The sequence below is a fragment of the Cryptotermes secundus genome, unplaced genomic scaffold (assembly GCF_002891405.2).
Source record: "Cryptotermes secundus unplaced genomic scaffold, Csec_1.0 scaffold388, whole genome shotgun sequence".
Taxonomy (NCBI): Eukaryota; Metazoa; Arthropoda; class Insecta; order Blattodea; family Kalotermitidae; genus Cryptotermes; species Cryptotermes secundus.
The window spans coordinates 50,534-65,253 of record NW_019721765.1 but is presented as its reverse complement, the minus strand read 5'-3'; the positions used below and the strand labels follow the sequence as shown (position 1 = coordinate 65,253).

Below are 14,720 nucleotides of genomic sequence, written 5' to 3'. Positions count from 1 at the left end.
TTCATTAACTTCGAGTATGGATGCTTTGACGTGTTATTAACGTGACGCTGTTGGTGCAGTACAAACGTTGTGATTCCATGGTTTTGTGTGTGTAATGGAGAGGGTTTTGGTCCCCCTTTTATTCGAGCACGTCTGGATGCCGATTCGAGAGGTCGGTTAACATGAAATAATTTTTGGGAGTCCGCTATTTTTCCAGGCATATTCCAGGATAGTGCTTTCCATAAAAGTAACAATCTTAGTGTACGTACATATATTTTTTTTAATTCGTTTAGTGGGGGGGTGGAGTCCAACTGGGTCCACGGTCACTGATTGGCCTATTGTAGCCTGCCCCGGGTGATTATGATGATGGAGAATTTATTGGAATGAAGATTGGCAGGGGAAACCGAAGTACTCGGAGGAAGCCCGCCCCAGAGCCACTTTGTCCACCACAAATCCCACTTGAGCAGACCCGGGATCGAACCCGGGCCACCGCGGTGGGAAGCCAGCGACTAACCGCTTGAGCTATTCCGCGGCCTACATACAACTTAGTAATCTCTCGTAGTTCAAAATTTGCTGTACGACGTCGTCTCCATGTTTTTAATGTTTAATCCACTTCCTTGATTTCTTGGCGAGATAACATCATCACATGGTTAGCCTACATTGCATGTTCTTCACTTTCCGCTTCATACATCTCTCAGCACGATATTTTCCGTGGCACATTTGTGAGAGTGACATCAGCTCTATTCTTTTTGCAGAGGACTGAAGCCTGAGAAGGTGATAGTCACTCGAAAAGTATGCAGTTTTGATTGGGTGGTTTCTTCGGGACAGTAGAAAATAGAAATATGAATACCACGCGGAAAAGAAAAATGTTTGAGGAATCGAAACTTCAGACTCGTGATTTGTGAAAGTTTTCCCTGTGCTTAACAAGCATCTCGCCGTGAGGAAGCATAGCGGAGTGGAAGTATAGCTCCAGTATTCTTGACCACAGCACTGGGCGTAGTTCAGTGGTCAGCTTCACGCCCCAGCCGCTCTATACCCTCGGAGAGAGTCCCCTTTACCCATTTTATAGGAAGCTAGGTGGGCCCAAGAGTTGGTATGGACACGTGGAATAGAAACAGATCTCTTTTTCCTGCCGGGAATCGAACCCTTATCAAGTTCATTTATGATATTTTCATGCCTTTCGTTACTCTTTGGTGGTTGCGAAATTGCAAAACTCCGGATTCGAGTCCAAATATACCGTTACAGTGTTCGTGTTTGAAACTGTTCGTCGTATAAAGTACATTTTCCCGCCAGTGAGTTCTGATTTCAGGGAATGAATTGCAGGAAAATATTCTGATCCTTCGGAGCACTTTTATGCGCTGTCTCACTAACGGGTGCCCGAAGTGCATGCTCTGTAATACACTATTGATTACGTGGGCAAAATATTTTCTCAAACTTGTCATGCATCAAGCCCATGCCCGCTGTAGGCGTTGATTAAATTGAATATTAATATAGACACTCCTAGGGTGTTTTCAGAGCACACCACTTTGTACGCCTTTATTGCATAGAATATTCTGTTGATAATGACGCCATTAACCAATTCATGTGTACAACTTTCCGCAGTGAAAATAGCCCTGCTGTAGAATTTAATTTACAAAGAAGCGTGAATGTGACATAAGCTTCTGCTCTCATTCATGTACAGTGCGACGCACACGCGTCATCGGGTACTGTCACTGTGGGCGTCATACACGCATCGCCGAGCATTCATGTCGTTTTCCACGTTCCTTAAAGCGGAGATGCGTCACAAACGGATGGATTAAGCAGCCCCAATATCACTTTCTTCCTGTAATCACCGCCTCTTCCCTCCTTTTCCGAATATCCTGTAAAACTGTTACAGATTATTTACCCGTGTTCAGCCCAAAAAGAAAGAAAGAAAGCCAGGAAGACTGAATGAATGAATGAATGAATGAATGAGGCACGTCACTTCAGTAGGAGGGGGCACTATGTTACAAGCCGGAAGGTCGTGGGTTATAATGAAAATGGCTAAAGACGAAGACAGGCCTTGCCCAGCCTGTATCCATGTTCTTGTAGTAGTTACGTGGATGGGGGCTCTGGTTATGTCAATGGCTTCGTTGAGGATTCGGGGACGGTAGGTCTGTGTATTGGTCATGACTTAATGTTTTCCCAAGTCTATTTTATATTTTGTCTGCGTAGAATGTTCGGCTACCGATGATCCCTGGTTTTTCAGTCTGGTGTGTGTCATGTGTTCGATGGATGGATGTCAGCTTGTTTGGCCGATTTGTGCCTTGCCATCTGAGCAAGGTGATGTTGTAAACCCCCCCTTTTTTTTTAAGTCTGTTGTCTTTCCTTAGTAGATTGAAGCTGGGCGTCATTTCATTAAATAGTTTCTGGATTGTGTGCAAGCCTCCTTTTTACAGCAGCCTCTAGATGCGGTCACTGCAACACTTTTCTTTTCCCTTTTGCTCTAGCTAGCTAGCACAAAGTTGCTCCATGTTGGTTAGCATCCCGCACCTAAGTTCAATCAATCACGGCTTCGCCTAATGCGGCAGCACCGAACCCCTCCCAAAGTCATCAGCTGTAAGGCTGCCGAAACCTATCCCTCAGCATTCGACGTGGCCTTTCCCCAAGAGTCAACGCCATTCAGTACAGCAAAATTTACATACGCCTCACATATTTCCGGTTAGCACGCGGTATCGTAGTTTGTTGAGGCACTATACCACAAGCCGGAAGATCTCGGGTTCAATTCCCGATGAGGTCATTGGATTTTTTTTCCAGTTGACCTAATCCTTCCAGCCGCATTATATGGCCCTGGGGTCGACCCAGCCTCTTAACAGAAATGAATACCAGGAATCTTCCCAGGAGGTAAAGGGCGGCCGGCGCGTAAGGCTGACAACCTTACCACCATGTATGAACCGATTGTCTAGAATATGTAGGAGCCTCGAACTCTCAAAACCCAATGGGCCTTCACGGTCTGTTAACAGGGGTAGCTTTTACTCACAATTCAGATTATCACAGTCTGCTTTTACCCACGGACGTTTTCGTTATACCGATAATGGTGAAGGCGAGGTCAGTTCCCTATCTCGCAATTACATACGTTTTCGTGTCCCCACTCCTTGATGGCACTGATGAGCACCATAGGCTTAACCAATTTGTTTTGTGTTGCAGAACAACCGCGCTACGACACAGCATATGCCTGCGAAGGAAAGACATTGAAGATCGAGTGTAAGGATGGAGAGTTGATTCACTTGATACGTGCCAACTATGGACGCTTCTCCATCACGATATGTAACGACCACGGCAACACGGACTGGAGTGTTAACTGCATGTCCCCAAAGTCACTGCGAGTTCTTCACAACAGGTACCGTGCGTGGACCCCAGGAGTTGAATTAGAGTATGTGGAAACTGGTCGGTTGTTGGTTTCCAGTAGTACGACTTCGCCTGTTCCCATTTGCAACGTGCATAATTCCACGGTTGGTCGAGTTATTATAACATGTCGCCAGACATGACAGCTACCGAACAACTCGACACGACTACGCGTAATGATAATTTTATTCTCAAGTGATTTTGTATTTACGAATATATATTTTGAAATGTTTGCAGATTTCTCTTCTTGTTACGTGACGTTATGGGCCTACATGACCATTTCCTAGGTCCCTTCACATTAAAAAAGGTTCCCTGTTCTTAGTCTGGAATGTAACACAGTTCATAATACTACATATATGGGAAGTAGAGACTATGACTCGGTTTCATAGAACACATTGTGTGGTAAAAGTGGGGATCCCACAGTCTTTCTTCAATCCCCAGCTTTGTGGTAAGCAAAACGGTGAAGATTTTAATGCACGTTGACAGTGGAAACATCCATAGGGCTTGTTAAAGGATAAGAATTTATGGAGCTTTGCGTATACTTTTCCCTAGTTAGTTGTAAATGGCTCTCTTAACATGAACCTGTTTTGTCATAATGTTATTAATAAATAATAAAATTTGCATTTGAAATCGATCTTGGAGTAGTAGTTTCAGGATGCATTCGAGATTATATAGTTTAGACTGAGACATAGTTCTGTATTCTAACGTAAAAATCAGTTAAATGAGATTACATCTTGTGCTTTTGTTTCGTGTGACAGGGATCATGGACAGCCCTTTCCATTGGGTATTACCAGGTTAAAAGTAAACGCAGGGAAAACGAAGTATGTCTTCCTGTCTCGTCTGCAGAATGCAGGGCAAAATCATGGCATAACGATAGCTAAGGAATCCTTTGAAATTGTAGCCCATTTCATATATCTGGGAACGACAGTAGCAAATCAGAACTTGATTCAGGAGGAAATTAGGGAGAATTTGAATTCGGGTGATGCTTACTACCTTTCAGCCCAGAAGCTTTCATCTTCTCGTCTGCTGTCCAAAAAACGTAAAAATTAGAATGTACGAAATTATAATTTTGTCCGTGGTTCTATATGTGTGTGAAACTTGGTCTCTGAATTAAGGGAGGAACATTGATTGAGGGTGTTTGAGAAGGATACTGAGGGGAATATTTGGACCGAAGAGAGATGAAGTGACTGGAAGTTGGAGAAAACTGCATAATGAGGGGCCTCATAACTTTTACTCTTCGCCACGTATAAATAGAATGATAAAGTCGAGGAGGTTGAGATGTGCAGGGCATGTAGCACGAATGGGGGAGAAGAGGAATGTACGAGTATATAGGATATTGATGTGAAAGCCAGAAGGAAAGAGACCTCTGGGAAGGCTAAGATGTGGGTAGGTGAATAATAGTAAATTGGATCTTAGAGAGATAGGATGATGTGGTATGGACTGGATTGATCTGGCTCAGGATAGGGACCAGTGGACGGTTCTTGGGAACACTGTAGCGAAGTTTCGAGTTCCATAAAGTGTTGATTTTCTTGAGTAGCTGCACGATTGGCGGCTTCTCAAGGAGTGCTCAGCCCTATGAAGTTACTTAATCTGTTAGTACCAGGTTTAATCATCTCAGCCATTTCTCAGTTTCAAGAAAGAATTCAAGTAAGGAAGAATGGATGATTGTAAGAAAGAATAATTGGGGGGGAGCGAATGTGAAAAGGAAATAACACTTTTATATTAGCTGTTGTCATGGAAAACTTTCCACTACAGCAGCTGGAGCCTGTTGAATTTAAATTATCTGTGCTTTCTCCGTTCTCAAAATTGTTAAGTTTTAACATTAATATCAAATACAGTCTTCACATCATATTATTATTAATATTCAGTTAGTCTCCTTTGGATGCTCGGTATAGGTATTTACCAATTTTGAGGTGGCACATTCCACCACATGATTGTAAAATGAAAATGTTGATTCATGTTGATCGATCTTTTTTCCTTTATTTTAGTTGTGACCCTTCAATTTTTTGTGCTGTTAGGCCAGAACCACTGTATCAACCAATATTTATGCACTTGATATGATTAATTGTTCTCGTCTGTCATGTATGACCCGTTGAAGTTCATGCTGCATAACTCCCACAGGGCAAAGCGTGCATTAAATGTGTGAATGCGGGTGGGATCCAAAGTTGCGTTATTTTTATCATTGAAGGAGAGACCGCATCTGTGGTCTAATGGTCAGAGTTCCTGGCTACAGATCCATAGGTCCGGGTTCGATTCCCGGCGCTACCAGATTTTCTGAGAAGTAGGTCTGGAAAGGGGTCCACTCAACATCGTGAGGATAACTGAGGAGCCAGTTCAAGGAAATGGCGGCTCCTGTCTACAAACCGAAATTAACGGCCGTGGGGATTTGTTACGCTGACCACGCGACACCCTCTATCCGCTTAAGTTGGCACTAACTTCGCCGACAAGCGGCGGTCGCTTGTTCGGTATAGTTCGCTTGCGGACTGAAACCACGGAGTTTGTTTGTTTTATCATTGAAAGAAGACCGATGATGCATTTGAACTAAATTCCTTGTTTCGTAGCTAATCTTATAATGAAATCGAGAGATACTGACACTGGCCATGGAAACTTTGATAAGGGGTAAGACTGTAATGCTCATTGCATTACTTTAGTAATATTTCTTATATGCCAGTTGGATAACATGCTGAGTACTACAGTCTTCAGCCTTAATGCAGAACTTAATATCATTAAGTAAGGCGCACGTGCATTTGCAGTGTCGGAGATAAAACATAAAGTTATCCCTGTACGTAAGCATCGTGTCATGAAAGCATGTCTCCAGTATTTAACCGTTTCAGAAGGCCTCATAACCATATAAAATTTAACCCAAACCAGACAGAGTTCTGATGTTTTGGTGTTGTGGCAGATAGGCGTGCCGTGCCTGTAGTACTGACACTACATCCAGTTTATTAGACGATAGCTCAGAACATGTGCCGAACATGTAACCTGCATGTCAAAAGGCGAGTTTATGTTGAAGGAAACAAACGTCGATTACTACCATCGTGAGTATATTGTTGTAATACACTGCTGTGCTGTAGTTTAGGGTGGCCATGTTTTTTTTCTACTGGCAAGGGCTGTTTACCCGTTATATTAGGGTAACATTTCATTATTGCCAGGTTGTCGATTTCCCCCTCCCCCCATTTTTGGGTCAGATGTTACACCACGCCCCTATTCCATGGGACATCTCATCAACACACTGACGACACGGTAACCATGTCAGTGGCAGTTGAGCGGTAGCACAAATCTCCGTGGTTTTGGTCCTCAATAGAACTATACCGACCGAGCCACCGCCGCTTGTTGGCGAAGTTAGTGCCAATTCTAGCGGATAGAGGCTGTCGCGTGGTCAGCGTAACGAATCCCCACGGCCGTTAATTTCGCTTTTCTAGACCTCAGCCGCTATTTCCTTGAAATAGCTCAATTATCTTCACTATGTTGAGTGGACCCCTTTCCAGACCTACTTCTCAGAAAATCTGGTAGCGCCGGGAATCGAACCCGGACCTATGGATCTGTAGCCAAGAACTCTTGACCACTAGACCACAGAGGCGGTCAACAGTGGTACAAAGTCTTCTGCATTAGCAGCTGATGTTCTCTGTATGGAACGTTTGAAATTGAAGGCCGCCCCACAGCGCTGGATTTAAAGATATTGATGCCCTGCATTCAGCCAATAGCATCGCTTTATCTTTTTGCATCTGTTGTCAAACCAGTGGTAGGGGATACCGTACGGCAGATTCGTGACGCGGAAGTGGTGACTCAGAATCGAATTCATGCATTGTCTTATGCGATACGTAGTCCAGGTCGTGTGGCATACCTCAAGAGCACTGTTACATAAACAGACGGTGATTAATACGTCATGAAACATTTGAAAACAGGATGACAACCAAAATTTGTTCATTAGTCGATGTTCTGTGAACCTGAAGTCATGTAGCATGAGAAGCGATATGATTATTGTGGATACTAAATCAGAAGATGTAAGGGAACGGACGTAATCTCGCTTAATATAGTGTCATGCAGTTTGCCTGGAAGGCGCGAGCAAGTTCATGGTAACTTCGATCAGGATAGCCAAAGATTTGAACCAGGTACCCTCAGAATGCGAATCTGACTAAACATTTGTGCATTACTTTGAGTTAATGGCAAATGCAACAACGCATATCATGGTTGGGTGGTTGATGTGCAATTGAGGATGTGTGGGGCAAATATTTACATGGAAAGGTGTCTGTACTCTGGACAGAAGGCTGGAATATAGGGCCTTACATGATCCATTTAATAAGATTTATACGCGCATATAGGATATTTATGGGAAAGCCAGAAGGAAGGAGACCACTGGGAAGACAAAGGCGTAGGTGGGTGGACAGTATTAAAATGGATATTAGAGAGAGAGGATGGTATGGATTGGATTGATCTGGCTCAGGATAGGGACCAGTGGAGGGCTCTTGTGAACACGGTAGTGAACCTTCGGGTTCCATAAAATGCTGGGAAATTCTTGAGTAGCTGCAGAATTGGCGGCTCCTCCAGAAGGGTTCAGCTCCATGAGTAAGTAATACGCAAGAAATTGATTGGTACAGAGATCAGCAGGTTCTACTCTGTTGCATCGGAGCCAGGCGGATATTCTGGAAGGTCTTACGTTTCGTACTGAAATGCAGAAGAAATTTAGAAATGGTGGGGGGGGGGAGCCAGAAGACGAGTACGAGATAAAGATTTTCAGAATGTAAATAACTCGGTGAAGCAGAGACCTTGAGAAACCGATAGTCTCGTAGCCGGTTGAAGAGTTTTCCTCCTTAAATATCGTAACGAAATTACTGACTGTAGACGGGATTAGGATTTTTAATCGCGTTTATTGAACTCTTACAACTCTTAACTACAAGTAAGGGTTATGCTCTCACTGTTCTGCACACTTCATAAACGACTACAGGACACACTAGGTCTTCTCAGTGTGTTAAAGTCTTCACTAGCCGTAGCTTGGTAGCGGCTTCTAACGTGGACGTTTCCCTTCCTCTGGGCTCTCGGACGGTCCCCGGCCTCGGCTACCAGTTTCTAACAGCAACAGCTCACAACGACTTAACCCCAGCAGTTCGCTGACAGCTACAGAAAACTGGTCCTGTATATGACATCGGCACGGACCGCGTAGAATACACCGTTTCTCTGTTACAGTGTAATTGTTGCAGATTATGGCATTACGTATCCCATCGGTATGGACTGCGCAGAAAACACCATTTCTCCGTGACTCCACAGTTCTTGCTCTGAGCAAATATGCCACAATATACCACAACCCAAAGAAGTTGCATTACTCTGTTCATAAGGGCCTGCCACTGGACCTTACCTACAGCTAGATGAATCTAGTCCACACCCAAACGCCCAATTTCTTTGAGGTCCATCTTGATATACCCGAATCTAGATCTCCCAGTTAGTCTCTTCCCATCAAGTTTTACGAAGAATGTTTTGTATGTAATTGTCTCTTCCCTGTGAGTGCTGTATGCCCCGGCCAAATTCTCGATTTCATCATCCTAATTAAATTTCATTAGAGCAAAACTGTTAAACGGTTTCCTCCATCGTCATGGTACTTCTTGTCTGTCAATGTAAAATATTTTTTTCTCTAATACATCAACCCTTGTTCTTACTGACGAAATTCCACGCCCACATAAATGCACTCATAAAATCGTAGCCTCATATGCGTAATATAATCTTTGAGATATTTAGAAAGGAGACTTAGAGTATGAACCGAACGGAAAGAAAGCGTTTCTCGAATTTAGTCTCTTCGTCGCGAATGCAATCTTGGTTTGTTAGTACCGTTTCCAGTAAATAAATCTGGTACACGCCGAGGAATAAGAAGAAAAGAGGGATGGTTGGGTATCTCGAAACACCAGCGAGGTTTGTTACTGGAGAGGATAGCAAAGAAGAAAATGCGAACTCTAATGTTCAAGTACACTTTCCGTTCTGCTCTTCTTCTGATCCTTACGTTAGCATTGAAAATAAAATGTATGCTATGTCCTAAACGATTCGACTTCGGCAGATATTGGAGTATTGACTAGAAAGAACTCAGTGATGTACCGCATACTTTAACATTAAAATGCTGTATTGTGCCCACATGGTGCATTTATTGGTTTTGTATGATTCTCAGACTAAACTAGGCGATCATTTGCCTGAGCAGCATTAATTAGTCTTTGTTAGAGACGTGTTTTCTTTAAGGTAGGAAGTGATTCTTTGAATACCTAATAGGACTGTTAAGTTGTTTTTCATGCGTCAGTGCTGAAAATGGGGTTTCCTTGTTTCAGTGACACTGTTCAGGCATTGCCAGTTTAGTTATTAACGATTTGCCATTGAAGGACACGCATTGTAGTTTCTCGGAGTTACTGAAATGCGTTAAAACTTGTCTCTGATATCTTCCTTTGATAAAGTAAACTGACTTTATGGAAGATTGGAAAGATGTCGGTGCAGCGAGTCCTAGTATGGGGTTCACTGGAGGTTTGGATACTGACTGAGCACGTAACTGTGTATTCACTTGATTTCTGATCACGCCAAATTCGCCCTTGGATGTAAACAGAATTCAGAAGAAACTACGACGATGAAGTTTTGTGAGATTCTTAAATATAGTTGAAAAGTTCGTATTTTCATTCATGCCTTCCGTTCCCCCTTCTTACATGTTTGTTATCTTTGCTTCGCCGGCGTTCGAATCAGCAGGAGTTGCTAAAAACTTTATTTCCATCCACGGTGAAGAAACGCGAGTTATTTTGCACGCAGGCTGAGTTTTGCATCTCCATTTTCTAATTTATGGGAGAAAAGTGATTCAGCCCTCTCCGGTGATGTTAATTTCATGTGAGTTCCTAAAAACGTACGTGAGCCTGAATATTTTTTTTTTGTTTCTACAGACATTCCGCCTCGCCGTGTTTTAAAAAATGAATAATGTCTTGATTTCAGAAAATGGCAGATAATCTTAAGCGTGGCAATGCTATTTTTCAACGGACGCCAAAATTAGAAACTATTCTGTACGTTGTTAACTGTAGCAGATAGGTCTGTTTCATTAGAATAAGGTTCATATGCGTGCGTGGCTTATGCGAATCAGTTTCGTGGCTGTCTAATAATTCTCCCGCCATGCTACATTAAACACGCAATGTTTTCACATTTTCGTACCAAATTCTGCACTCGTGTCTTGAGCGTCTGGCCATGTTTTCGTTTTCCCGTTTCAGACATACGTAAAGACGGCACCGCCAACATCAATATAATGCCATGGACTAAACATCTGCAGGGCACACACATTACTCCAAAGTAATGGTTGTCGATATTAAATTTATGTGTCCCATTTACTTATCAGATACAGCGCTGCTAAGTAACCTAACAATTAGGCGATAACTGCTTAAATCCTATAAACGTCAAGTTTATAAAGCGCCTACTTTGAGCTTTGACTACGTGTGACAGCGAAAATGAAGTGAAATCCCCCCCCTCTGTATTTCGGAACTTGAAATTACACTTTCAGACTGCGTTGTGACTATTTAAACCTGTACATTTCGGAAATAATTTCATAAAGAATCGCGACTATGTTCCTCCATAGTAGGTTTGTCTAGATCTTCAAGTGTAAGTGCATTTTCCTGGGATTAAATGGAACGTAGTGGAATTTTAGCATGTCTTGCACGCATGTGCTTAAGAGCTAAGCTGCTATTGATTGTGCAGTTTGTTAATGCAGTTCTGAAATTATCTTGAGTAGAGCTTCTGATGTTCAGATTTTAAAATTTAGGAAGTATTGCAGCTGAGTAAAATAAAGTGTAAACGCACCGCTCGTTTCTAAAATACTTGTAACGAGTTGGGACGTATTACCATTTCTGTAACATGCAGAGTACACGATTTTAAATATCCCAGAGGTGCATTTGAGCATAATGGAAGCAGGTTGAAGATTTGTACATAAGCCACGTACATTTTTCCATAGCGTTAGACTGCGCTACTGGCCGCATATTCACTACAGAGGCCAGAGATTTTCATCAGCGAATCACGACCAGAAGTTGGGCTGCGTAGGAAGTTCGGACATATGTAATTCCGGAAATGTTAAAATGCTGTGTGTGATACGTTGAAATTTGAATTTGCATACAGTTGTGTGGCTTGGCCCGTATGAATTTAAACACACAAACACAGTCACTCACACTTACATCTGAACTTTATTTACACAATGATTCGTTCATTTGTTTAAAACGATTAACTGCCTTAAGTTTCACAATATATTGAGACCTTTTACACATTGTGAAAAATGGTACATTTGACACGTCTGTCAATTGCCAAACCCGTTGGCAGAATGAAGTGCATTTCTCCTTGCGGGGGGTGGGGGAGGAGGAGGCTGTCACATAGGGTTTGAGTTCTGGCGTTGAAGACCGGTTAGGGCATTTACTTAGCGGCCTCCGTAGTCTATGGGTAACTGTCCCACCTCATGACTCAAGGTACGCGGGTTCAAACCCGGCGGAGGTCGTGGAATTTTCAAGGGCGGAAAAATTCAGGGAACTAGTCCTCCGGGAGGGACTTCAAGCCATGGGTCCCGTGTCGTAGATTTACGACACGTAAAAGATCGTCATGTCTCTAGGAGACCACTGAGCTAAATTAGGCAACAATTTCCCGCCCAAGTAGTTTGCAATGCCTCTGGTAGATGGCGGGAAATATCAGGTACCGACGGCCGACCTCGTTGGTTGAACGGGGCTGATAGTACGCACCAGTACCGCTAGGGTATGGGGACAGTAGAAATTAAAGGGGGCGCACAATGGACCAATAACTGGTCTAAGTGCATGGGGAAACCCACCCCTCTAATAATAATGATAATAATAGGGCATTTACTTCCCTTTAAGACATATTATAAATTTATTTTATTTATTATTATTATAAATTATAAGGCCTACACTAAATGTAAAGCTGTTTCCGATAAAATTTTGAATCATACCGAGTATCATCTTTCATTACCGCATAGACTGTTATTTTTATTGTGTAAAGTGAAGTCGGAACGGAACGCAGTGCAACAGTAGAGCCTAATTATGCTCATGTCGTTAATATTTATTATGGCTTTGGAGGTAATAGTGCCAATTTTATACGTACTTCGATTTTCATCAGACATTCTTTTAGCGATGTAATAATTTCAATAGGGGACACGTGCGAACACGAAGAATTTCACAAGTGTGAAATCGAATGGAATTTTATTCGAGAAGATAGAAGTAAAAAGAGGCGTAAAGCAAGGAAATTTCTCGAGCCCATTAATATTTAATGTATTATGAATGAGATAATTGAAGGCGTTAGACATAAAAAGGAAAGCAAAATAGGCGATAAAGCATTGAATACGTGTATAATATGCTATGTCCCAAGTCCAGTGCTCGTTGCAGGCAAGCCAAATAATTTACAAAGGCTGTTACATAAGTTTATGGTAAGTTGTCGAAAGTATCATATGAAAATATCATTAAGTAAAACAAAGGTGCTAACGGTTGGTAAGGAATCGCAATGTTGCAAATGTGAGATGCAAGGTAAAATAGTTGAGCAGGTGACGAACTTGGGAGCAGAGACAAAAAGCATTAGAGCAGTGCAGTCGGAAGTAGAACACCGAGCCCATAGGGCCGCCAGGGCACGTATCTGGATGTCGAGATGACAGGATATGGTGGAATGTCTAGGACTGGAAACCAAAGTAAGAATTTGCAAATCAGCTGTAAGAGCAGTTCATACATATTTTATCGAGACACGAACAGGTACTTCTAAAAAACAAAACAATTATTTCAAAACACAAACACTTGCAATGCGGAATCTAACCGATAAGAGAATCAATTTCAAAATGGTGGCAGGAATTGTACAGTGTGTTCAGTCAAGAAGGAAACTTCGCAATACCGTTAACCGAGCCCAATATTACTCACAGATTGCTGCTGTAACTGTAACGGCGCACATTTATCACCGCTAATGACTCATTCTGCTATCAGTTTCAGTAGCAATCTGCGAGGAATGTTGGATCGGATCAGCGGTGTTGCGAAGTTTCATGCTTGACTGAACGCGCTGTATAATCATGACGAAGACAGAATTGTCAGAGTTGTGTAAGAGGTAAATATACCAAAAGAAGAAAGCTAGGAAGACACTAGAAGCGTTAGTCCGACTCCATATCTTCAAGAAACAGGCTATCAACCTAACGCACTCGTCGTTGCTAAGCAATGACGCTTGCGTTGTCACACTTGCTTGAATGTGGGCAGTTCCCACAGAAGAAAAGAAGACTCTTGAAGAGAAGGGTGTTTTGCAAAATTTTGGATCGATAGCCACAGTGTTCTGTCGTTCCAAGCGCAATGGAATTTTCATCCGAAACACAGCGCACCCTTTTAACCTCTTCAATTTCAGTCTCTGCCTCGGTTTTCAGAATGTTTCTATTTCCTCCGGCTCACCTCTTTTAAGTGCTGAAGCATTCCCCTGAGATTTGCGAAGTGGGGAGGTGGTTAGTATGATAGAGGGGGTAAAATGAGAAGGGCATACGTTGTGCATACTTAAGTTTTCAACGATTTGGCTACTCAGAAAGCGTGCCAAAATACGAGTAAGGTGTTTATTGACGCCTGAAACTCTGCTGAAAGGAAGTTTCATAAGACAGAATATTGAGAGCATAACAGCCTTTCTTGTATCCGCTGCTTGCCTTGATAAATAGTTTTTTTGTTTACATTGTTATTTTATGGGGTATTTTGGGTCGGCCCCTCCAATATTACCTTGAACTGTGTTGTGTATACATGAGTGAAATGGCGTAGTTGTAAAGAATAATATATTCTGGGATATAGACGCTGCTTTATTGTACCTCATCAACACAACCATCCTTCTAGTAACGTCTTTATGTATGTAGTAATCATATCAGGATGGAAGGATGTATGACAGTTTTGTTGTTATGTATTTGTCGGTACAAAATAATTCATGTAAGATTTGAGGTTTTCACGGCAGTGACTATGAAGAAAGCAGTCTTCTGGTATTTGGCACCGTGTATGTGTGGTGTTAACCAACGTTTCGGAGGAACGTATCGCCTCCATCTTCAGGGTAGAAGGAAAAATATAAGAAATCCGCAGGCGAAGAGACCGTGAGAACCGGTACCGGTACCTCCGAAACGTCGGTTAACACCACATATACACGGTGTTAAAATCCCAGAAGACTGCTTTCTTCAAAATAATTAATGTTAGAGGAATTTGGATTATGTTGGAGCCCCCTTTTTTCATTTCGCAGGGGTGTTTGGTAATTATTGTATAAGGAACATTGAAACTATTTCCATTGACAGTTTTCTTAAAAAATGTCTGTCACCCAAACTGCTTACCTTCATGATATAAATTGTTGGAGAGTTCCATACCAACGATATCTGTGATAACTTACCCTAGTCTCCC

The 14,720-nt window shown here is 42.4% G+C and overlaps 1 protein-coding gene across 5 annotated transcripts in view; it reads left to right on the top strand.

The window, feature by feature from the left end:
• Nucleotides 1-14,720, top strand: part of LOC111875687 (latrophilin Cirl) — a 1,027,517-nt gene that overhangs the window by 964,252 nt on the left and 48,545 nt on the right. For all 5 annotated transcript variants that reach the window (XM_033750172.1, XM_033750173.1, XM_033750174.1 and 2 more), the window contains one exon: nucleotides 3,145-3,337. In XM_033750172.1, coding sequence (XP_033606063.1) covers nucleotides 3,145-3,337 — 193 coding nt within the window. The remainder of the gene's footprint in view (nucleotides 1-3,144; nucleotides 3,338-14,720) is intronic.